The 27,035-nt window shown below is 37.3% G+C and overlaps 1 protein-coding gene across 4 annotated transcripts; it reads left to right on the top strand.

The window, feature by feature from the left end:
• Window positions 1–1,767: 1,767 nt before the first annotated feature.
• LOC123880528 (solute carrier family 15 member 2-like) lies at window positions 1,768–26,277 on the top strand. Of its 4 annotated transcripts, XM_045928678.1 has the most exons (16): window positions 1,768–1,851; window positions 2,077–2,160; window positions 3,086–3,227; window positions 4,271–4,357; window positions 5,664–5,748; window positions 6,430–6,619; window positions 7,182–7,264; window positions 9,203–9,382; window positions 10,020–10,256; window positions 11,744–11,989; window positions 19,123–19,226; window positions 19,982–20,128; window positions 21,472–21,715; window positions 22,548–22,655; window positions 23,134–23,277; window positions 25,986–26,277. In XM_045928678.1, the coding sequence occupies exons 2-16, from the start codon at window positions 2,079–2,081 to the stop codon at window positions 26,178–26,180; spliced, it is 2,274 nt and encodes a 757-aa protein (XP_045784634.1). In that variant the 5' UTR covers window positions 1,768–1,851; window positions 2,077–2,078; the 3' UTR covers window positions 26,181–26,277. The 4 variants fall into 4 exon arrangements, with proteins under 4 accessions (XP_045784634.1, XP_045784635.1, XP_045784632.1 ...); XM_045928679.1 differs by lacking the exon at window positions 1,768–1,851 and having other exon boundaries at window positions 1,943–2,160; window positions 19,982–20,110; XM_045928676.1 differs by lacking the exon at window positions 1,768–1,851 and having other exon boundaries at window positions 1,943–2,160.
• The last annotated feature ends 758 nt before the right edge of the window (window positions 26,278–27,035 follow it).

Genomic DNA, 27,035 nt, shown 5'->3' with positions numbered 1-27,035 from the left:
ACAGAGACAATTTAAAAATTATTATCAACTCTGAAACTGTCCCTGCTGGGTATCGGACCTCCGACATATAAGTTACTCGGTTGTATGTATAGACTCGAGGTATAGATCGGTGGGAAAAAATTATCCCATTTTTAGGGAAATTTCAAGATTTTCGGGAAATTGTAAAAAATAGAAATACGCACTTTTAGCAAAATCCGAGTATGAGCGATTACGTGTTTTGCTCGTACAAATGACATTTGGGTATTTTTGTCGCCGGAGACTGGCAACACTGGAATTTATAAAAGAAAAAGTGATTTTCGACATGGTCTTTTTCACGGTATCCCCTTTCGTGTGGGTGCGAGCGAGAGGAAAGATTGAAACGTCATCGGGAGCGGTATATCCTGTAGTTAATAGGAAAATTATGAAACCGTGTAAAATTTTCTGTGAAACAAGTTGGCAGCCATTTTGTATTTTTTTTAATTTTTTGAAATTTTGACCACGTTTTTGAGGCAGTTGGCAACATTTTGGAAAGTCAATATGTATGAATCGATTGTGTGTCTCGGCTGGCAGTATCGAGATATGCAACCGGTGTTGCCACTTTTGGGGAGATTTTCGAGATTTTCAACTAAGAAACTCCTGTAAAATTTTGTATGAAAAATTTTTTTTTCACTGATGGTGTCGTATAGAAAACAAAAAGTTAGTGAGCCAAAATTATGGAGAGAGCTGATGATCGAATGTTTCGGAGACGGGTGGAGGGCCCGCTTAAGGTTTTGAAGATAGGTGGGGGGTGCTCGAGCAAATGTCATTCATGACGTCATCCAATTGCCAAAAAGCTGAAAAAAAATTCAAAATGGCGAAGAAAAGATGGCCGCCATACAAATTGCACCGGTGTCCAGCTCGGAGGGTATAAAAGATGGAAGTGTGGTTTCTTGGCAAAAGGTGATCAGGATCCAAAGGTCTACTCGATGAACAGAAAAAAAAATCAAAATGGCGGAATTTATTTTCCCATACATTTTGTATGGCGAATATTGAATGTCTCATTCTCCTAGAAAGAGACGGAAAACGATACGATAATGTAGGGGAGATGTGTTCGGGTGGGGGAGGAGAGTGGGGAAAAAGTATGACATTTCATAAAAACAAGATGGCGACCGACGTGATTTTTGCAACTCTTTTGTTTTCCAACCGATTTCGTTGAAACTCGCAATCTTTGAAGAATGTAGTAAAGGATTAATAGAAAAAGTGGATTTTTTTTAAAAAACAAGATGGCCGCCGTACAAATTTCGTCGGTGTCTATCTCGGAGGCTATAAAAGATGGAAGAGTGGTTTCTTGGCAAAAGATGATCAGGGTCCGAAGATCTACTCGGTGGAACAATGCCTGCATGCTCGCGGACCACTTTAGTGGTCCGCGCACCCACGCACCCTACTTTATTAACCTCAACTACCCCGTTTTTACAAAAAATGATATGGATATCGTTTTCAGAGTTTTCCAGGGTGCTGATTTTGATAACGACATTTATTTTGAAATCCAAGATGGCGGATATGCACTTTTTAAGAAAAAAATGGATATGGGTGTCGATTTCAGGGTTTTCCAGAGCACTGATTTTGATGACGACATTCATTTTCAAATCCAAAATGGCGGACTTATACTTTTTACTAAAAATAAACACTCTGCTTGCTCGCGGACCACTTTAGTGGTCCGCGCACCCACTGCTGCAGGGTGCGCGAGGTGCTTTAGCAGCTCGCGCACCGAGCGAAACACTAGTTATCTATTATATCCATAGACTTACAATTTTTTCGCCTGAGTTTTTCGCTACATATCGATGATTCTGTCTACGTCTTGTCTATGGGTTTGACAAAGAGTAGGGTAGCTGGGTAGATATCATAGTCATAGAGATAAGAGAAAGTATTGGTATGGTTCTTCTCTCACTGCGTTTTCGTTTGACTGATATAATATCTTTATGGATACCACAGTATAATAATTATTATTGATCCATGGATACCACCAATTAAAACATTGTTTATAAGACGTATTTTTAACTAGGTATATCGGAAGTCGGAACATAATATTCTAAAATCCTAATTTAATAAATTTTTCAGATATGCCGCACGGGCATCCCACTTCAATATTTTGTATCATTGCAACAGAATTTTGTGAGAGGTTTTCCTTTTGTGGCTTAAGAAGTAAGTTCCATTCCACTTCAATCATTTTGAGAGCCCGCTGCGTGCCATCAATCACGGCCCCATGTTATAGGTCGCATTCGTACCCCTAACGTAGTATACTACAGTATAGGCACTGTTTTGATAAGCAGAAGTAAAGTTGAATTAGTGTCAATTAAAAAAAACACCTGGCAATAACTGTAAATTGACCTAAGAGTCGAAACCTCATTCTCTTAGTCGTGCTGTAATCTGAGAACTCGCCGCACTGTTATCCCAAGAGAACTCCTACCATTATGCAATTAATGGAAGCGGGTCACGACCCTCAGCAATGGGGAATACGACTATAAAGCAAACATTTGATGGCCAGACCCATTTTATGTCTCCGGATTACCTTCTGTCACACCTCGACCCGCTGCATCAGCTCAACGTACCTGATTGTATCTTTGTGACCCGCTGCCCACGTCAGATAATAGTATTCTGTGGCCGATTTTTTTTGTCGGCAAGAATGAAAAAAATATAGCAAAATGGAAACACACAGCGAAATCACCCATACTGAAATGTCTCAAATGAAAATCAACGCTGATTCTGAACTTCTGAATCGGGTGACCCGACGCCGCGTAACTATACTACTAACTTAAACTACACAATACTAACAAAAACACACCATTATAATTATACTATTATTTTTAACCCCCGCCCCAAAAAGAGGGGTGTTACAAGATTGACGTGTGTATCTGTCTGTGGCATCGTAGCTCCTAAAGTAATGAACCGATTTTAATTTAGTTTTTTATGTTTGAAAGGTGGCTTTGATCGAGAGTGTTCTTAGCTATAACCCAAGAAAATCGGTTCAGCCGTTTGAAAGTTATCAGCTCTTTTCTAGTTACTGTAACCTTCAGTTGTCGGGGGTGTTTTAAATTTTTAATTTACATCTGTTACTATATTATACTAGCTATTTTGTCGCTATATCTGCGGAACATCCTCTGCCTCCATGAAAACGCTGCCACTGTGGTGTATCATATATTTATCATGATGTGTTACTCTATGCCATTGATGGGAGCTATACTGGCAGACAACTACATTGGCCGATACAGGTTTGTGATTAACGTTCTTATGAGTGGCAATACGCAGCCATAAGAATGGCTTAAGAATTCCTTAAGCGCATTATAATTCCAAAATTTCAAAAACAAATTGTTTTTCGGTAGGTACCTAATCACGAGGTTAAAAATTAAGAGCAGTAAGGTAGATATTTTATAAAATCTAAATCTTTACTTTGGCTAATAATTATCATAAGTATATCAATACATATCATATTTTTATATTAGAAACTGAATGACTGACATTATCAACGTTCACTGGGTATAGACACTTGACATTTTTCATACAGCTTTTCTCAGTAAAGGAAACTTCCTACGAGAAGCTAGAAGGAGTAAGAAACTGGTGGTTTCTCTTTTCAATAATGAAAAAAAGTACAATAATATTTAAGCATACAATGTATATAAACTATCGTGAGTAACATCCATTATTATAAAATACTAGAGGATGCCCGTGACTTCGTCCGCGTGGATTTAGGTTTTTAAAGATGAAGAAAGATGGGAACTGTTTGATTTTCCGGGATAAAAAGTAGCCTATGTTCTTCCCCGGAATGTATCCTAAGTCTGTACAAATTTTCATTAAAATCGGTTCAGCGGTTGAGCCGTAAAAGCGTAGCAGACAGACAGACAGACACACTTTCGCATTTATAATATTAGTATGGATGTAAACGTCGCGAGCAGAGGCCCATTGAAAAAGGATCCAGGTTCGAAGATAGTCGGACGGGTTCGAAACCAGTCGGGCATACTCTGATTAACACATGAGTTTCTTGCTACTTCTTCTCGGTAGGAACGGCATTCCGAACAAGTGGTAGATTATTTTGACGATTCAAAAGCACTTGTGAAAAGTTTATTTGAATAAATATCTATTCTATTCTATGAGAGTTGTTACAAGTTGAAACACTGAGATCTAGCGTCACGTCATCACACCCGTCCCGCACTGCTCCACTAAACTGCAGGAATCTACTCAGTTATGTGCTGTACTCGTACCTATAGATATAAAATTAATTGTAAAATGCTATGTTGTTGTATTTGTTCCGTTTCAGAGTAATTCTATATTTTTCTATAATTTACTTTGTCGGGACTCTACTGCTGTGTTGCTCGGCCATACCCCCATTGATGTTGCCTCCGACGTAAGTATTTAAGGGGCATGAGACGGGCCTGCCCGCGAAATTCAATTTTAATTTAGTTTTTCGCAATTTGTAAATGAATACGACAAATTAGGCTTATGGCATTCTAATTCCGACAATGGCAGTATCATCATGTTGTGCTGTTGTTTTCTACAGAGTGGGTAGCGAAAGATTGACTGAGGAACCAATGCGACGGCACAGACTACAGATATCCCCACCGTCCCCTTACTTAATACATAGTTCGGTTAGCTTATGCCCACGACTTCGTCCATGTGGACTGCACAAATTTCATACATTTATCACTGAATTTTCAAAAATCCTTTCTTAGCGGATATCTATGTGTATGCCAAATTTCAGCCCGATCAGTCCAGTATTTTGAACTGTGCGTTGACAGATCAGTCAGTTAGTCAGTACGTTTTTAATTTTTAACCCCCGACCCAAAAAGAGGGGTGTTATAAGTTTGACGTGTGTATCTGTGTATCTGTCTGTGGCATCGTAGCTCCTAAACTAATGAACCGATTTTAATTTAGTTTTTTTTGTTTGAAAGGTGTCTTGATCGAGAGTGTTCTTAGCTATAATCCAAGAAAATCGGTTCAGCCGTTTGAAAGTTATCAGCTCTTTTCTAGTTCTTACTGTAACCTTCACTTGACGGGGGTGTTATAAATTTTTAATTTACACTTGTATATATATCCAGATAAATGAATACTGACCCCGTCGGTTGTTCACCTTCAGAGTAGGTCTATCCCACTGCTGGATATAGGTCACTTGTAGAGACTTCCACACGCAATGAATCCAGCGGCTCTCTGCGACTCGTTTGATGTCGTAGTGAGGTAGGATGAGTGGCGACTGCATCTCGTCTAGCTTATTTTATCTTATCTATGGTTTCGGTGAGAAACTACACGTCTTGGAAAAGTTGGTCAGCTACGCTAAGCTGTCTAAGCTTAGCGTAGCTTGTCTGAGCCATCTTAGCTTGCGTGTGGTTTGTGCTGGTAGCTGCACATTGTGGGGTGACCGCTGTCGTAACAGTTAATCACCGTCACCTCTAGAACCGCGAAGCTATTTAAACAACCCTCTGAGCTAAATGTACTCGTATGACCACTAGAATCGTATTTAGGTATCTTTTAACAATATAATCCATGTCTAACGTTTACATGGCAATTGCAATGAGTAGGTAGGTAAGTACTACTACAATAGTGCAACGGGTAGAGTTTAAACAGCCGACATTTCGGTTTTCACTTCGCTTCTTGACCGTTGAGTTATTGAGGCTATATATTTCTTTTTGTAGCCAGCGATACTTATTATATTTCAGTTCAATGTCAATGATTGGTCTGGTGTTGATCGCAACGGGCACTGGTGGGATTAAGCCCTGTGTAGCAGCTTTTGGAGGTGATCAGGTAATGATCTAAAATCTAGGACATATAATTTAAGTGAGCTAGAGTGAGGGAACTCGGTTTGATCATGACTCGACGATATGTCAAATGCTAGGGTACAGGTGACGTGAAATCAAAGAAAGATAAGCGTTTTATAGGCTGCCTAACATCAAATGTATTTAACACTAGCCGATGCCCGCGACTTCGCCCGCGTGGATTTAGGTTTATTGAAATCCCGTGGGAACTCTTTGATTTTCCGGGATAAAAAGTAGCCTATGTGATAATCCAGGATATTATCTATCTCCATTCCAAATTTCAGCCAAATCAGTCCAGTAGTTTTTGCGTGAATGAGTAACATACATACACACACACACACATACAAACTTTCGCCTTTATAATATTAGTGTGATTAATTGACGCCTGCCTGTGACGTCGAAGCCTCGACGTTTTGTTGAAAATTCCCTATCATGAATTCAGAGGGGCCTGAGAAATAATTTGGGTTGTTGCGCAAGGAATTCAAGTCCTGAGACTTGAATTCCTTCCTTGTCTGATGGTAGCTAACGGTAGTCGTGCGTATGTGTATCCGTACACATAATTTTGTGCTAAAAATTATTTCCCATGGGGTAAATTAGGATAAACAGATAACAAACCTAACACGTAGCTACCTTTAAACAAAGGGGTGATATTATAATAGTTTTTTCGCAGTTTCGTTTACCAGAAGACAATAACCAGTTACAGAAGTTTTTCTCTACGTTCTATTGCATCGTGAACCTAGGTGGCTTTATGGGCATGGTTGTCACACCGGCTTTACGCAGGGGCGTCATGTGTTTCGGTGATGATGCCTGCTACGCGCTTGGCTTCGGCTTTCCGGCAGTACTTGTTTTAATTTCTATCGGTTAGTATTTCTTTGGAGTTAAACCGAACGTATTGTTAACCCCCGACCTAAAAAGAGTGGTGTTATAAGTTTGACGTGTGTATCTGTGTATCTGTCTGTGGCATCGTAGCTCCTAAACTAATGAACCGATTTTAATTTAGTTTTTTTTTTGTTTGAAAGGTAGCTTGATCGAGAGTATTTTTAGCTATAATTCAAGAAAATCAGTTCAGCCGTTTGAAAGTTATCAGCTCTTTACTAGTTACTGTGACCTTCACTTGTCGGGGGTGCTATAAATTTTTAATTTACACTTGTTACTTTTGAGTATAAAACTTAGCATCAGTAGAGGTGAAGTGTCTACTAGCTGTACTGTACTCTCATACAGACAACCAAGGCAGAGGTTCAGCGCTCGTCCAGTTACAAGGTGCAACGCAGGGTATTCATCTGTCATCATAAGAATAATTGATGTACCTATCCCCATTAGCCATTGGTTGAGTAGTTGACTATTGAGATTTACACAACATAGCCTGTCCGATATACTGGTATTATTAAGTTCCTAATTTTATTTTTCTATCTTTGTTTTTAGTTATTTTTGTGATGGGAAAACCTTGGTACAGAATTAAGCAACCACGACATAACGTTACGTTGAAGTTTGTTGCATGCGCCTGGGTAAGAAAATTTACCTATTAACTCATCGTCCACTGAGCTGGACATTTAGTTTCTTGTAGGGACTTCCACACGCCACAGTCTTGCGTCGCCTGAATTCAGCGGCTCCCTGCAACCCGTATGATGTCATCCATACATATCTAAATCTATACAGAGCTATTATATTATAGTGAATAAAAAGTATAGTTCGAATAAGCCATAGAGTTGGGGTCCCGATCTGCTAGGATGACGACCTCGCACTGTAAAATGCAACGTTGAAAGACTACAAAGTGCTAGAGCTAGACGTTAGGCATCGACGTAGTACCCTTTGCCGACTCCTACGGCAGGCGTAGCGCAGCGTAGCAATGAGCTACGTCAAATACCTGCCCCATTTCGTCAGCGCGGCGTAGTGGGAAAATAAAATAATTATTTACGCTAATTTTTTTGGGCAGAACTGCTCGATGTTTCATCAAGCAGCAGTGTCAGTTTCCGTGATAAGGCGAGTAGTGTTTTCATCATCTTTTGATGCTTACTTCCCGCTCACTTTGGCTCTAATCTCACTGGTTGCGTCGCTGCGTTCCCATTCCTCATTATATTTTGACACTTATGCCCTATCCAAATGGATAGGGGTAAACAAAAAATTAAAAAAATTGGTTGTCTGTAAAGTCGGTTTACTGAAGATAGTTGAACGTGACAACAAAGGCCGATCGCGGCGTTACCGTCGGCGGTATGGTATAAACGGCGTATGAGTCATGTCGAGGTAACGCCGCATGAGTCATGTTTTTTCGTGCGTGCAGCCGGCTGTATCGAATTATAAGACGTTGTCACGTCAAAAAAAAATTATATATTTTTTTGTGACCCTGGGCTTTCTTATGAGATCCATGCTTCGGACAAACAAATACGAATTTCAAATCTCGACGAACACATTCTTTCATTTGTAAACTGGAAATGTATTGTTACGTTATTGTGGAGCTTATAAAGTGTATGCTAGGTGTTATTGATGGCCCAGCGTCGATAATGCCAAAGGGTACTCGGCACATCCATCATTTCAATAGAATCGCTGTAGGAAAATAGGATCAATCAATTTCCTATTGCCACGCACTGTCCTCTTTATCGGTAATATTTGTTGACATATACATATTTTTTGGATTTTTTATCTAAGTGGTGATTTACAGCTAGTTATTTAAAAAGTTTTTTACATTGAAATTTGTGCTAGTATTTTCTCCATAGCATAGTTAATAACAAAGTCTTTTACTCATGGATATGTAATAGCCCGATCCTAGGATTGCGAAGCACCAGGCATAATTAAAGAAAAAAATATATATTTCATATTAAATAATTTTATTGATCAGACCAAATTATAGTGGGAATAAGTTTTTAGTGAAAATGGTGTCGATATTACAGTGACCTATTTAGGGCGGTTTGTTCTATTCATTGATGAGTGTGTGCAGAGCTTCATCCGCTTATACCAGTAGAAACAATACTAACAAGCTTACTTATTCGGAAATCGAGCTGTTTGAATTCCATTTGATTAGCTAATTAAATGGAATATCTGTTCCGAGAAATTAATTATAATGGATGTTTTCGATCATCATATGTTGCAACTCATTTGTTATATCTCATCATCCATGATAACAAATATATTATATCCATATTTAATACTAATATTATAATGAATACGAAAGCTTGTCTGTATGCTATCTTTTCAATGTGGCCTAACCGAGTTACTGATTTTGACGGACACAGGGACAACTTGCATCACGAGGACAAAATCAAAATGTTCCAACAGTATTTATGAAAACCTAAATCGTCGAAGTAAAGTCGCGGGTTCCATGTTTTGATACAGAGATAGCTTGCATACCGGACACAGACATAGGCTATTTTTTCACGCCATTCTAAAAATTTAAATCCATACGGACGAATGCTACAATAATACTTAATATGTTTATTATATTATTTCAGTATGCTTTAAAAAAACGTATCAATTACGACCGAAATATAGACGGTCCGCCAAATGAGCACTGGTTGGATTATTCTATAGACAAGTATGGAGAGAAACTTGTTACTGATATGAAAATTGTATTCTCTATATTATATTTGTATTTGCCTGTACCGATTTTTTGGTCCCTCTTCGACCAACAGGTTAGATTTTGATTTAGAATTTAGAATTAGTATGCTAATCATCAAATAATATATTTTTGACGATCGTGATATTAGTTTCATAATTACGAGGTTCCGGGTTTGTTCCTGGCGGGAGTGATTTAGGAGTTTATAATTCTAAACTTAAAATAGCGTAGGTCATCTGGCCTGGTACCGGCATGACCATCAAGCGATTTTGTGTTCCAGTGATTAGGGATGAATAAAGTTCCTAAATGGAGATAAGCATTAAAGTATTCAGGACGCCTGCACCATATTGCAGTACAAAGGTTTTTTTTATCTTAGATATTATATTTCTCCTATTTACAATATTACTCGTATTAATATTTCTAACAGTACGCATGAAATTTTACATCTCGAAATCGTTTATAGAATTTAAGCGTAATAACACTTTAATGAGAAAACAATGGGCCGTAATGCCTAGTTGTAAAGCTAAAGTTTGTCCATACATCTTTAGCCAGTATTTCAAGCGAAATCCTTGAGAAATAAAATGCAGTGGTAACAAATGTGTGGCATTTAATTCAAGGGCCTTTAGATTAATTTTACTTTGATGTTATTGTGTTTCCACTCTGGAATTTTATCAACGTTGGCGAGAATGTAAAATCTCATACTAATCCGACAGGGTTCCCGCTGGACTTTTCAAGCTTCGAGATTGCGAAGCGAAATTTTTGGTATAACTCTAATGCCTGACCAGCTTCAAGTGATGAACCCTGCTATGGTGCTCCTTATGATACCAGTGTGTCCTGGTGGGGCTTGGCCAGTTTTACCTGAGCTTTCGTCTCTGCACAAAATGTTCGCTGGAGGAATCCTAGCTGCAATGGCTTTTTTTTGTGCCGGCATACTTCAGATAAGCATAGAGGTATTGTAGAGGATAAGTTAAATGGATATTGTTCATTGTTGACATTCCATCTACACGCACGAAACGTTTTGCGTCTCATACGCATGGCTAAGGTTTGGAATACTCTTCCGCGATCTGTGTTTCCTACCAATTACAATCCGGGTATTTTTAAAACAACAGTGAATAGGCACCTTCTAGGTAAACGCGTCCCATCTTAGACCACATCATCACTTTCCATCAGGTATGATTGTGGTCCAGCGCTTACCTATAGTGAATAAAAAAAAAAGGTCTAGTGCATAATTGAGTAGGCTCCTGTGGTAGTGGAGAGGTGCGGGAGGGGTGGCAGTGGTCACAAGTTGAGGAATCACTGAGCTCTCGCGTTACGTCATCACACCCGTCCCGCACCGGAAGAACCTACTCAGTTATACGTTATGCTTGTAATATTACGTATCCTGGCTTCGATTAGCGTTTAGTTAGCAGTTTTGAGGACTCGGCCACATAAGACCCCCGATAATTAAGCGCTTGTAGTATATTCGACGATTCTTAAGATTAGTAGGTATAGTTAAGGTTACCAATAGGAAACAAGGATAATACTTAATAATAACAAGGTTGCATAAGAAAACAAGTATATAATAGTCATTTAGGCCAGGAAAAGTAAACAGTAGGTACACATACAGTAAACATTTCGAAAAAACAGTACTTTTTATTTAATGTTTTATTTACATAATATTTCTTAGTAGGTGTACTTGTCCTGAAAATGCTTTATCAAAGGTCAGACAGTCACCGAACTCTGCTGCGATCATTTCTTTGACGGGCTCATGCAGCGGACATTTGGTCCTTACGTCACACTCATTACCAGCATTGAAAAATGCGTCCGTCACAAGCTTTTTTGCAGCTATTTTGGGCTTCTCTAGTACCTAAATATCAATACTGTCACAATATTTAGATGACATGTTTTCAAAGAGATTCCTAGTTCCATGGGTATACCTACTAGACCTGTTTTATATCTTTTTCTTTACATTCGTGGAAACGCATTTTGTATTTTTATAGTAAAAAACAACTCTTCGTTAGATGTAAAATGTTAGACCGGACATTAAGTTCAAAGTTATTAAAAGGAAAGGAAGCTAGTGGAGATTAATTAGTCTAAAGCTTCTTTAAATATATCTTAGTTGAGGGTTGCTAACTTGCTCTTTGAATAATGAAATCACTTTTAGCCACTAAATAGAGAATTTTCTCCTCGCTAAAATGTTTAAAAGAATACTAGATGAAAAAGAATTTTCAGTTTTATAAGCTCGAATTGTACTACCTAGTACCAACTGGTTTTGAAGGCGTACTGGAAACGCTGTGGTCTAATAAATAGGAGTTCCTGGGTTCGATGCCCGTCATGAGCAATTTGGAAAAATATAATTTCTGTACAACAAGCAAATCTGTCGGAGCCGACTCATTCCCAAACTTTCTTGCCATTTGAATAGTAAGTTTTTCAACATATTCATCAAGTATCATTCCAGCGATCGACATTACAAGTACCAGGACATCATCAAACCGGTATTATATTGCTGAACACTTTGGCGTGCTCTGTGGAGTTAGCAGTGAGCGGGGAAGGACTGGTGCGCGTCGGGCCAGGCGGCACGGCAGTTGTGACACCGTTGCCACGTCTGATCTATGCCATTGTAGCAACCTGCCCGAAGAATTGCGCCGGCAGGATTATGAAACAGCGCTGTATTAAAATTAATTTGAGAACTGTATCAGGAATGGTAAATAAGCCAAGCATACTTGGGCCGAAATCTATAGAGTGTACTTTGATTTTGTACGGTAAAACGAGACAGATTTTTGTCAGCGATATCGTGCTGTTTCATTTTGCAAAGATCCTTCTATAGATTTCAACCTTATCGGTGAAGTACGCACGCGCTGTCTCTATACCTATCATCCATACTAATATTATAAATGCGAAAGTGTGTCTGATTGTTTGTATGTCTGTTAGCTTTTCGCAGCCGATCCGTGAAACCGATTTTGATAAAGTTTGATACAGAGTTAACTTAAATCCCTGAGAAGAACTTTGTGTTCCAGAAAATTAAAGAGTTCCCACGAGATCTTTGGAGACGGATACAGGCTACTTTTAATATTGGAAATACGAGGCGTTCCCAAGAGATCTTTGAAAAACCAAAACCCATGCGTACGAAGTAGCGGGTATCATCTAATTAGTTATCTGTAAAGGTGCCCACGCACACGAACTGAACTGCAGTAGAACTGCGCGTCGCGGCAGCGCCCCGCAGTTCAGCTGCAGTTCAGTTCGAGTGCGTGGGCACCTTAAGTGTAGTGTACCTACATACTTTTAAGGACGCAAGGTTTTAGTTTGGGTCTTTTACCACTAGGATTGTAGTACACAGCATTCTTTATATATAGTTTGGTTATACAGTTGGTTCTATAGTTGTAATATACATATTTAATGTAACGTAACCGCAACTCCATGGTTTCATTCATCGGAACGTTGTTTCTCGTGGTTAGCCACTCAATTCACTTTTGCTCGCGAGCATATTGTAGACCACTCTGCGGTTATTTGAAACGATCAATTATACTTCATGCTTCGTACTCGAGATTATATAGACTAGGTAGTATACGCGTGCATAGTGGATACCGTTCACTTTATTGAGATTTATGAAATATATTTTTAAAAATAGGGTAGGTTGATATACTATTGCCTTAACGCCCGTACGTCGCCGACTCATTCGCTTTTTAGTGCGCTACCGTTCCATACATGCTTAAATGCACCGTTGGATTATCAAGGTAAGGTTGGAAAATTACGACGAATACAGCGTCGACCCTACGAGCGTATTAATTTTTAATACTTGATGGTGATTTGGCTCATCGTAGATTTCACATAGTATCGTAGGCAGTACCTACGTTGTGACTGATTCTTCAATAATTACACGATACGGTTAATGTTGTGAATAAGTACTAACCCTTGAGCAGGGACACAGTATTGTGGACAGTTCTTGCTTTTTCGCATTGGGGCTGTTTCTTACTGTTTATTTACTCGTGATAACTAATAAACTTAAATGAATATGTTTCTTTTTTACGAAACACACAGTATTGTGGACAGTACTTGTTTTTGCATTGGGACTGTTTCTTACTGTTTATTTTACTCGTGATAAATAATAAACCTGAGTGAATATGTTTTTTACAAAACACACAGTATTGTGGACAGTACTTGTTTTTGCATTGGGACTGTTTCTTACTGTTTATTTTACTCGTGATAACTAATAAACTTGATTGAACATGTTTTCATACGAAACACAGTATTGTGGGCAGTACTTGCTTTTGCATTGGGACTGTTTCTTACTGTTTATTAATAAACCTCAGTGAATGTGTTTTCTTACGAAACACACAGTATTGTGGACAGTACTTGCTTTTGCATTGGGACTGTTTCTTACTGTTTATTGGTTAGTTTGTGGGCAGTACTTGCTTTTGTATTGGGACTGCTTCTCACTGCATATTATTCACTTAAGTAGAAGTCTATTTAAACTATATGACTTACTATGCGGTAGCTATCTATTAAAATTATGAATAGTAGAATACAAGAATAATAAAGTAAAGAAGTAATAGAATAAAAGAATGATGGCGTCACGCCGATCTTAAACGGAGTTTAAGGATCTTAAACGGAGCTTAACGAACAAGAGCCGGAAATAAACCCAAATTCAAGCCCGGGTACTTCAAGTGCGGTTCTATCCAAACTTCCGCTAGAATCTGGTTCTTCTAAAGAACTTATGAATAAAAACTGATTCTTCGGAATATTCTATTCGGAATACCTACAGCTGAAAACTAGTAATAAACTAGTAACTAAATAGTGAGTTGTGGATATTATTGATATCTAGATATTCTTCATATAGAACCATTGATAGGTAGATAAAAAATATGGCAAGGAAGTACAAAAAGATTTCTGTATTAAGTTCCAGTATTGCACCACTGTGAGTCTAATAAAACAACAGTGTAAGTAGCTAAATGAAAAATATTTAACTTCTGAATCTTTCAAGTTGATAGCTATCCGCCAATATTAAACGCAGAGATAAAAGCAACTGTTTCATATATTGTTACAACGCGATAAAGCAATAAAAGACAATCAAGCTAATATGTCTTCGGCTATTAGTTGTAATTATGAATCACACTGTTATTCTTAAAACAGAGATATACTACTTTGCTCAAACTATGAACGGGCGCGTCGCTTTACGGCAAAGAAAGCGCCCTTGCAAGGAGAAATTATCTTATGTGCGGAGTAAAGAAAGAGCTCCAGGAACAGCTAGAACAGGTTTCTTTACGGCGAGGACCTTTTGAGACGTCGAAGTCGGCAAAAGCCATAAATAGATCAGGAACTGATCCCCAGTACCCAAGATATTTCCAAATTCTGCCAGTTCATACTAGAAGGGTCAAGGCCCGGCTCGCAGGCCAGTGAGACCCACAAGGACCAGCGATGGCCTCGAATCGGCAAGTCAAACACAGTCGGTAAGACTACTCGAAGCAGTAGCACAGCAGCGAGCTATAAACGTCGATAAACATGATAAAACCTGCTGGCTAAAAAATCTATTTAAGGTATGGTCTATATGATCACTAACAACCCTGTGGTTCTTTCATACATCAAGGATTACAAAATTCCTTTTTCACATTCGTGTTCGCCACGGGTATTCACCAGTCCAAAGAGTACCTCTTAGTAACCGTGTATAATGTATATTATAGCAAATAAAGAGTACATTTTATGATGCTATTAGTAAATGATTTAATAGCTTAGACGCTATTTCAAAATGTAAAGCTCAGTAGGTAACATTCTTTTAATACCTACATAATTAATGGATAGAGGTGCTTTATTTATAATTTAAAATCATTAAACAAAACAGATACGAATCATTTCAAGCTGAAAGAATTAAGAACTTTTCTAAAATTAATATGAAAAATAATAGTTTGATGTGCACAATAGACTTAAAAGACGTGTATTTTTTAACTTAAGATACATGAGGATAATCAAAGTTATCTCAGGTTCCCGTTTAATGATTCTATTTATGAATTTAAGGCCTTTTGGCTTAAAATATTATTGCTCCTTTTGTGTTCTATAAAGTTATGAAAACGGGAGTAGTTATTGAAAACATGCTAATACATGTCTACTTTATACTTAGACGATATTTGTCTTATTGGATACGACTATGAAACGTCATCGAAACTTACAACAAACCAGAAACTTGTTTATGAGTCTATTTTTCATTATAAATAATGAGAAAAGTAATTTTAATCCATGTTAAAAGTTCTCAGGATATTATATAGTAGACATAGAAAATTTTCAAGTCACAAAACTTAATAGAATCAAATCAAATCAGAAATTATAAAAATTTCGAGAATCAACCGTAAATTAGAGTGTTTGCCAGTTTTTTCGTTTATTGGTATATCTGCTTGCTCTGCTGTTCAGTACGGTTGGCTTAATACAAAACTTTTTAATAGGTGTAAGTACCTAAGTTTTTTTGAAAATTTCATGAACATACAAAGTACATCAAAACATGAGTTTGAATGGTGGGATCGTACTACTGGCCAGCCAGTATGTAAAATTAATATTAAACAATTACCTGGATAATTTTTTTCTGATGTCTCAACGACTGGGTGGCCTTGCCTGTGGAGATCAAAGAGCTCTGACTTATGGAATGGCAATGAATGTAATGCATATATTCATTTTTTGGAAATTTTAGCTCCCTTCATTCGTCTAAAAATATTTGCCGAAAAACTGTTTACACACAGGTTACACTTCCTAATTGATAATAACCACAGCAATTTCATACGTTAATTCAATGGGTTTAGACATTTGACAATTAATGTTAATACAAAATAATACAAACCAGCTGTGGCAATGGTGTGAAAACCGAAAATTGTATGTTTTTTAATTCATTTATTAGCTCTTCGGAGAACTCTAAACCAGACCAAGAGTCTAGACGTAAGTGTGCATCCAAATATTGAATAACAACTTGTAGATTACCTACGCTTAAAGCTTAAATTATATATAAGCTTGATTCTCCAAATATAGATTTATTTACAAATCGATTGTTGAATAATAAATGTCAGAGATACGTCTCATGGCACAGTGATCCACGTGCGTACGCAGCTTTTACTATTTCATGGTTTAATCTTTATTTTTATGCATTTCCTCCATTTACTATGGTTTTTTAAATCGTTATGTTAAATTATTTATGATAATTCCAAAGGTATAATGATTGTTATAGACTGGCCTACCCAGCCATGACATCCACTGTTTAAAAATATTTTAGTGTTAGAAACGTTGTAATGTTTATGGCTGACAATGGATTAATCTTATCCAAAGATTGCAGTAGCCACCACGTAGGTAACTCTACCTGGTGGCAGGAGTCTTATCCATTCGGAGAAGTGTTCCAGGTCCATCTTTGGATATCGTTATGAGCTCTCTGTCAGAAAACACTTATAAACAATATGAAGAATGCTACAAAAAGTGGCTCCTTTATTGTAATCAGAATAATTTGAATATGTCTGAAGTACCAATGCCCGATATTAAAGCTTTGGTAACTACGATATATGATAAGGTTTTTTCGATATGGGACATTAAATTCATATCGGTCAGCTATAGCGTTGAACGACGATGTTAAAAGATTTTTTTTAAGGATGTTTGTCGTTCTTGATCAACGCGGCCAAAGTATGACGATACATGGGATACGTCATTGGTCTTAAATTACCTAGGTAACTTATACATTAATTAAATCATAAATCTTGAAACAATTTCTTAAAAATTAGTTACTCTTTTAGCACTCATTACTGCACAAAAAGTGCAAACTTTATCAACAATAAAAGTTTGTAACATATATCTATCAGATATCAAATAAATATACTAGATTTTATTAAAACCCTAGATGGTTGGAATAAACCAACCCGTCTTAGTCATTCCTGCATTTTAAAGAAAAATTACAGTTTAGTCCGGGAATAACGGTACATACTAGATTTACTAAAAAAAAAAAAAAAAAAAATTACTAAATCACTCTGGAAAAATGCAGAACAATTATTGTTCATTAGTTTAAAAAAAAAAAAAAAAAAAAAACAATTTTTTTACAAACTTTATCAAGTTTCCTTGAGCCAAAGCGGAATTGATACTTCTACGTTTTTTCCGACATGCTGCGCAAAGATTAGGTCTTTCAGTAAGTGCATCAAATTATGGAAACTGCAGGCTGGAACTCAAGTTCCCATACTTTTGCTAGCTTTTACATTTGGCCTATTAAGGCCCAGACATTTATTGTTTTAGCAGGTCTATTATAAATGACTCAAAAGAAATATAAATTGTTAATTGATTCTTATATTAACTCAATAGTTATTGTTTATGATTAGAGGAAATACTCTTTATAGTTATTTGTTAAAAATATAATAGATAATTTGTAACATTTAAATCAAAATTTTCTTTTAACAACACGCTTTCTCATATTTTACGAATCTTATCTCTAAAAGTCTACCTAGTCTATATAATCTCGAGTACGAAGCATGAAGTATAATTAATGATTAAACGAACTTACCTGTAAGTGAAGTTCTATCATAATTATACGAAGGCTTCGTACGAAGAGATTATAGTAACCCTCCCACCCTCACGCTACGCGTTTACCCTTAATCGTAAAATATGAGGCGATAAATAATTTTATTAGCTAAACTCTAAACTAAATGAGTCGGCGACGTACGGGCGTTAAGGCAATAGTATATCAACCTACCCTATTTTTAAAAATATATTTCATAAATCTCAATAAAGTGAACGGTATCCACTATGCACGCGTATACTACCTAGTCTATATAATCTCTTCGTACGAAGCCTTCGTATAATTATGATAGAACTTCACTTACAGGTAAGTTCGTTTAATCATTAATTATAAAGTAAAGACTAGATTATCGAATTGCAGCCGGAGCGGCGAGGGCTTCGGTATAGAGCTACCATCAAATTAGTCTCAAATCCAGGACTAGAAATATCAGTACAGGTTTCAGATAAAACTTGAAAGTAATTTTAATGTTGCCAAAGTTATGACGCTTTGTTACGGGTGTATTATAGTTTGTTCATTTGTTGTAACTAGGGGTATTGTTGTTGTAACTGGTAACTGGTAGTTACAACAACTGTTTGTTGTTGTATCTATGTATTGGAATTCTAAAACGACAGCATGCTCCAGTTTCACTCCACTCCATCTGTGAGCGATGATTGTCACATCAGGGACGATCCGCGTATACTAGACGAGTGGCAACCCTTTGAAAGGGCTTCGTGAAACAATAATAACTGCGCTGCACTCATCGCGACCTTCCCGATTGATTGCGACGTCACAACCGTGAAACATTGAGCTTGAACACAAGACTAGAAATTAACTAGGTACTTTCAAACACTATAAGTACGGACTATTGTGCCGAATACTGATAATCTTTCTCCGAACACATTATTTGGATAGCATGTAGCGTAGGTACTAACATGTATCCATAACACGACTACTACTTAGTATTTAAAACTTGTATTTAAAAATATTTAAATGAAAATTGAATTTTCAAGGAGGGCGTGACAGCTGAAAGGCAGCGTCATTGTTCATGGATAAAGAGCCAATTTGTATAACCGAACAGACAAATAAATTTTGATATGTGTTGTAATGGAATCTGACTGCAGTGTAGGGATTTCAGTAGATAATTTTTTTTCTGCCAAAAAAAAGCTGCAGTAAGTAGGATTTTCTTAGTAGCGGCATCGTATGCTGTAAGTTGAACCATATCTGGTAAACCATAAGTATCTGGCTTACATAGCAAATTGAGCTTGATGTTGGTTGTATATCAGGTATCACTTCCGTAAAGTAGGGCCTGCTTTAATCCAACATTTCATTTTCAGTTTATGCCAGTCATCGTTGGACAAAACTCCGACGATCAATTATCATTCTATTTCATGGATCCTGGTCCGTTTGCGAAGTCTCTAACGGGCAAACCAAAATTGAAGTAAGAAATGAAAATGAAAAATGTTTATTTATTCAATTCACTTGTACAATTTTTTATGTGTATATAAAAAATTGTAAAATATCATATTACTATAACGTATAAATATATATTATAGTAATATGAAACAATCACGCGTCGCTCGTAGACAACTGCACGACTCGATATTCTCGATATTTCGGGTATTTTTTCTGACATTTTGCTCGATAAATCAAAAACTCTTATGCATAAAAATAAATAGAAATCTGTTTTAGAATGCAATGCAGTTTGGTGAGATACATTTTATGTGGATTATTTTGTGTCTTTAAATTAATAAATTTAAAAAAAAATGTACAAGTAATGCCCTTTTATATGATACCCCACTTGGTATAGTTATCTTACTTTGAAAATTGAAACACATTTTTTTTCCTATCATGTAACCATCAATTCACAGTTTTCAGATTTATTCCTTTGCTTGTGCTATAAGACCAACCTACCTGCCAAATTTCATGATTCTAGGTCAACGGGAAGTACCCTATAGGTTTTTTTGACTGACACGACGGACTGACGTACGGACAGACAAACAGACAGACAACAAAGTGATGCTATAAGGGTTCCATTTTTCCTTTTGAGGTACGGAGCCTTAAAAAACGGTCAGTATCCGTTTATTTATCGGTTAAACGTCACTCGACGTTGGTGAAATCGGCTCTTACTTAGTATGCTAGTAGCCTTTCCGACAGGCTGTTCAATTAATTGTAATGCAGAGTATTCGGTTTCAGGGTGGTATATATAGGCGATACAGGGCCAAACAAGAACGTTTCCATAGCGGTGGAAACTGACAAGCGGCTATGTGATGTATACTTCGTGTCAGATGCGCCTGTCGATCACATCGGCGAGTCAGCTTACATGTGTGTTCAGCCCGGCAAGTAAGGGCCGGCGCACATATGGCGGAGCGCAGCGCAGAGCATGCCTGCGAAGTTTTCTAATCGCGTGACACAATACGCGAATTTATACCAGAGAATGCGCGAGCACGCGCGGGACTGCGTGCGGATGCACAACTGATTTTAGATATTATTTCAATGAGGACAATGTCGATAATATTTTGACTGTGAAAAATGCTCTGCGCTGCGCTCCGCCATATGTACCCCAGCCCTTAGAGTTAAAGCACCAGTGCACATTAGCCCAAAATATACAGCGAACTGCGAGAACTGCCTTATGACTTGTGTAAACATTGTTTGCGAATCTCGTCTAGATCATTGGATGTTTATATAATAACCTAAGCCTAACCTAAACCTAAAACAAAGTCGGCCGCGGTGCGTATAAGTTTGCCGAGTTCATTGACCAAATGCATTAGGCAAGTCTTTAAGGATCTTCATAATAATTTTTATACTGAACCCTTAATTTACTATTTTAAAATAAAATAAAACAAATTAAATAGGTACTTTGATTCTTAAAAATACCACAACAGACAAACTGTTCATATTTTCGAGTAAATGCAACGACGTTATTTTCGCAATCTACATAATCTGACTTTTTGAAGTTGTTGAATGAAATTTTTGAAAAGTAGGGGATTTTTATCTTTCTTTGTCTTTGTTTACTTATTGACATTATACAGTAGGTAACTACATACACTAGCTGTCAATTTAAGCGTCAGCGTTTATTGGAAAAGTGAGAACTGTTCTTCGCTTTAGATAAAAATTGTCGATAGCACGCTACGGTGCTTATTGGAAAATCTCGGAAATGAAATGTTGAAAAATGTAGCATTTAAGGCACGAGTTTATAATAGGGATGATTACTGGTCAAACGAGCGATTTTTTATCAAACACCAAAACGCTCGCTTGGTGAAATGAAATACGAAAGTATGAAATACAAGTTCCCTTACTGTAAGCGAACTGTTAAAACCCATGTTAATTGCTAAAACCCATCTACATCTGCAACTTTTTTTATCTTTGACGGCACTGACATTAATTTTATGGCTGCTTTATTTAAAATATTTTAGTTCTTAAATATTTAATTTCTACTCTAAACCTATACAGATCGACCGTATAAATATTGGAAATTCGATTCACTTTGTACGATTTTAAATCCAGATTGATCATAAAATGCTTAAGAAGATCAGTGAGAATTGATTAGGTAGTGCTATTTTCTGGATTGCTAGCGCCGACGATTAGCATGAGACGAAAATCAGCCTTGAACCTCAGAAAGGAGAGGAGGCATAATAGTGTGTAGGCTATTAATAGAGTAAAACAAAAGTTTTACCCATCCATAGATTTAGATGGCGTGCCACCAGCGCAGGCGGTGAAGTATCAGGATCAGGAGAAGGCTACCTCCGTGTTGGAGGCGTATACGTGTTGTGCCTCCGGGAGCGACTCGGCAGGCTCGACATGGCAGTGTTGCACGCGCCCAACCCTCCGAACGAACTGAATCTCGCTTGGATAGTGCCCCAATACTTGCTAGTTTCCATGGCCGAAATTATGTTTGCAGTATCGGGCCTGGAATTCTCATTTACGCAAGTATGATCCAGTATCTATCAGTCTGAAATAGTTTCAAACGTAGGCTGTTTAGGATGCGAGATGCGTATTCGCACGAATCGGAATGCTTGTAAATAGTTATTATCATCATATTATCACACTATCACACTCACAAAGTACGGGACGGAGTTGACTGTTTGGAACTGAGATAGACTATACCCTGGGTTAACACATAGGCTACTTTTTATTCCAGAAAATCATAGAGTTCCCACGGGATTTAAATAAAATACCTAACCTCACGCGGACAAAGTCGCGGGCATCTTGTAGTTTCTTCGTTTAGTAAGGTAGAGGATCCTTAATGCGCAAAGCACCCCTAGACGCTGACGTTACCTTAGCATTACGTTTGTGTGCACTAAACAACCCATCACCTTATAATCACTACCCCATAATATAAATGTGAAAGTGTGTTTGTTTATGGGTTTGTACTTCAATCACATCGCAACGAAGCATGATTTTTTTACATGGATTTTTCGGCTCAAAATTCAATCGTGGCCGGAAGCGTAAATAAAATCCTTTTGCGCTATGCCAAGCCATTAATTTGGTGTAATTCGAGAAGTGGGTAGCGAGAATGTAAACGAATGTAAAAATTGTCTATTTGTATTCTCCTTTATTGTAGCCTCCAATCCATTTTTGGCAAATACTTATATTATTTTATCTACTCTCATATATTAAAATGATTATAAAATCAAATTGTGTCACATATTGGCATATTTTACTCACCTGGACATATTTAATATTAAAAAAAAAAACAGTTAAGCACTGCTTTGTTAGGAAAATTAGATGTTATTCTTCTTCTGACTGTCATTTTTTTCAGGCTCCGAAAAGTATGAAAACTATAACAATCGCCGCTTGGTATATGTCCGTTGCGATTGGCAATCTTATTGTGATACTAGTTGCACAAGCCAAGATATTCCAATCTAGGGTATGTAATTTGAGTCAGTTGTAAGATTCTCATTTGTCTATAATGTTTAAGTTATATTTGGAGCTTCGATCGAGCTTGTATTATGTTAGAGTGTATAGACACAGCATCCGGAAGCTCAGTGGTGAGAGCTGTGGCTTATGAGTATAAGTGGAAGGTACCGGATACGATTCGTGGCTGGATCAATTTGGGAATGTGTGATATCTAAGTTGACTCAGATATGGTCTGGTGTAAGGCTTTCCACTTTGGTAGTTTCCAGTTGCCACCCGGCTAAGCCGTTCCGGTAAGATGTCTCGAAGAAACAGATTTGTCCCTTTCATCATTTCCTTACCACCAAATGCGAATTATAAACTCGTAAATCATCCATGATCTCAGTAGGTAAATCTATCTATTCATAAATGTTGTAAAATATTTGTGACTATCCCATTGAGGTTTTAGTAATAAACTAATTCGTTCTGTTGAATGGAAATCCGTCATATAGGCAATGGAATTCTTTGTGTACGCCGGCATCCTGACAGCGGCCATGCTGATATTCCTGCGGATGGCCCACGGTTATTGTGCTAGAACAATGGAGGGCGATGGCTCCTCGACTGAAAGCCATCCTTTACTGCACGGACATTCAAGGGTTAGAGACATTCATTTATAGAGAAATTTGAATTTCAAATTTTCTTGAGTATTTAAAATCGTTTTTTATTAACTTTTAATACTTCAAGTCAACACATAGGATAGTTTTATCCAAAAAAACAATAAGGGGTATGGAAAACTATTATTTTCAATAAACGTCCGTCATGGAGAACTACTGCCAATCAGTGCATGTACATGTACAGTTTGAGAATGCATTCACCATAAAGCTCTGTGTTAACTGAGAGAGTAAGGGTAAACCGTATAGTTCGCTAATCTAAGACATAGAGCCAATATGGCGAGTGCGTTCTTAAAATTTATCCATTATGTATAAAAAATGCTAAGTTTCAAAGATAACACTTCATCATTAAAGTAAATACGAACGACGAACTGTTCCGTGCCAGTTTTCGTGTCACACTTTTGCTGTAATCAACAAAGAGGTCTCAGACATGTACTCGTATCACAAAAGAAAATCTCTGCCCTATTTAAGCTTTACACATTATTTTTAACTAGAAGCACGGAATTTGCGGCGATACATCCCTCCAATGTTACGATTGTACCTACTCGTGTTATTGATGACTACGAGTACTTTAGGTACGCCCCTCAAGAAATCATATTAATCATTGCAATGAGTTAATGATGATGATCATCATTAACTCATTGCCGGCTCACTACTGAGTACGGGTCTCCTCTCAGAATAAGAAGGGGTTGACCACAGTCCACAGCGGTAGCCAAATGCGGATTTTCAGACTTCGCATACCTTTGAGAACATTAACTTTCAGGCATGCAGATTTCCTCAAGATGTTTTCATAGTCGTAATTTTATATGATGATTCCCGTGATGATTATTTTTCAAAATTAATTGGTAAAAAAGTAGGTATGTATGTAAAAATATTCCTAAGATAAGTATAAACCAATATTTTATAGGCCGTTCTCATTTGTCTTCTGTCGGGCCCGGATTTTAATCGGATGTTCCTCAATGGATGTTCAAGTGGAAGAACATTTTGACATAAAATCGGTTTCAGACAAGTGTGAATAGCTTCAAAATCAAATGTTCTGCCATTGTAACATCCGCTTAAAATCCAGATCCGACAGACGACAAGTGGAAACCGGCTCATGGACGACAGTATTCTTCAGTCTTCTTGAATAGAGTGCCCATTAATAGATCACTTTTTTAGGGTTCCGTACCTCAATAGGAAAAACGGAACCCTTATAGGATCACTTTGTTGTCGGTCTGTCTGTCTGACTGTCTGTCCGTCCGTCCGTCCGTCCGTCTGTCGTGTCAATCAACAAAACCTATAGGGTACTTTCCGTTGACCTAGAATCATGAAATTTGGCAGGAAGGTAGGTCTTATAGCACAAGTAAAGGAATAAATCTGAAAACCGTGAATTTGTGGTTGTACATCATTTAAAAAAATTAAAATGTGTTTAAATTTTCAAAGTAACATAACTATACCAAGTAGGATATCATAATATAAAAGGGCTTTACCTGTAAATTCTAAAACAGATTTTTATTTATTTTTATGTATAATAGTGAACAAATGCCGAGTACGGAACCCTCGGTGCGCGAGTCTGAATCGCACTTGGCCGGCTTTTCATTTCAATTTTTAGGCACACATAATTTTAAATTGAATCAGTACTAGACGAGCATCTAACTTCTGCGAGGTAAGTACGAGTACAATACACGGAAAGTCAATTCCATTTCATTAAAACTTGTCGTTTCTATACGCGTTGGAAGGAAAATGAGTTTCAAATTTTTTTAATTAAAAGTTTTTACCAAAATCTATTTCCTGGTTTTCAAGTTGTGATTTTACACGAAAGTGTATGTAATTTTTAACCGACTTTAAAAATACCGGTCAAGTGTGAGTTGGATTCGCACACGAAGACCTCCTCACCATCGTACAAGAAAATAAACCAGTACTAAGTATATAATAAAAAATTGCAAGTTCCACGTTGATGTGATTGTTTGAACTAATTGTTTTGAGAACACAAAACTTTAATTTTTTTCAGTATGGACCCACAAATTCACGGTTTTTGGTTATCCTTTACTTTTGCTATAAGACATTGCTATACCTGTCAAATTTCATGATTCTAGGTAGTACCCTATATTTTTTGATTCCCCCGAACTCACAGATACGACAGACAGACAGACAGACAAAAATTTTTAAAACGTGTGATTTAGTTATGGTTATGAGGTAGTTATTTCGAAAGACAGACACTTCAATTTTATTTATTAGTATAGACTATTGACAAACAAGATTTAATATATGTAGTTCTATAATAATGTTTTTCGAGTCGGTACCATTGGGGTACCAATTGCAATGTGGATGTCACAAAACAATATTAAGAGTTACAGACGGTTTGGGCGGAAGAAAAGACCCCTTCTCCATAGTGGTTTTTTTTTCACGAGAAAACCCTGTGATATGTCCTTGAGTGTGTAGTCCTTCAGTAGTGGGCTGGCAAAGGGTTGAAATGATGATGATGATGAGTAAAAAATCGGCCCAGTAGTTTAGGCGCTACGGTGGAACATACAGAATCTGGATACAAACATACATAGATAGACTGCTAAAATCATAACCCTTCCTTTCGGCTTTGCCGTAGTCGGGTAAAAAGTAGTAAGTTTGGACGCACACACTAAATTGCCGCGCCTACACTACGGCAGAAGAATGGGCTTATTAAGGCTGGACTTAATTAAAAATTAATTATTATTTAGATGATATCGGTGCACTCGGCGACTACAAGTACGCAACCATACAGCCACAGCTGCGCAAGCCGGGAAAGCAGTGCCACGTCGTGTTTGGTGCACATGGAGCGAGCGCGAACATCAGCCTGGCCCACATATACCGTTGTACATGTTGGCACCCCTAGTACCAACGACAGGAAAGCTACGACCTTAGCGAAGGACTAACTAAGGAGATGCGAACGCATTATTGAGTTGTGGTGATTTTTCTCATAAATTTTTTTTCCTGGCTATTTCCTGAACATGTAAATTTCGATGTGCCCCTTTGAATACACGCTGGCCTCCCCGCAGGACGCACCCGCTCGAATAATGCGTTCGCCTTTAAAATAAGGACTAAAATCATGCTTTTGACATGACAGTTGAGATGGCAAGTAAAGTGAGTGGTGAGTGAAGTGAATGGGGACACTTCTTTCAAAATTAAAATTTCGCCGTAAGGAACGGATATAAAGCTCACGCTTCCATACTTTACATGAGTAGAGACAGGTGGAGCCTTATGAGGTTTCTTAAAGAACATTTTTACGAAAAGAACTACCAATTTTTAAGAAAAAAAAAAACTACCATTTATGAAACAGTGAGCGCTTGAGATGGAATACTCTTCCCTGACTTCTAAACTATGATAACTAAAGAAATCTTTTTTGTAGGTCTAAGCTGCCCAAAATGAGACTTTTAAAATTGTTTAGGTACTGGGATAGATTAGATCTTTTAACATTTTACTTAAAACAACGAAACCAATAAGGTTTATACCAAAATCCTGCTTTCCGATTTTTTGAAGCATTTTGTTTAATTTCACTGGATTGTTATTGTTTTTAGTACTGAAGTATGTACCTACAGAGTACAATTACCAGTTATTTAATATTATGATATTTAAATAATGTTTTGATTATATAAGATATAGTTTTAATCTCCTCGACTGTAATAATTTGTATAAGTATATCTTTTAATATCTAGTATCTAAAGTATATTTTGAGAATTCATTAATACAATATTCTAAATAAAGGTTGTTTTTTTATTTATCTAACTTAA

Source organism: Maniola jurtina, chromosome Z (assembly GCF_905333055.1).
Source record: "Maniola jurtina chromosome Z, ilManJurt1.1, whole genome shotgun sequence".
Taxonomy (NCBI): domain Eukaryota; kingdom Metazoa; phylum Arthropoda; class Insecta; order Lepidoptera; family Nymphalidae; genus Maniola; species Maniola jurtina.
The sequence above is the reverse complement of the archived record's forward strand: the minus strand, read 5'-3'. Positions and strand labels throughout refer to the sequence as shown.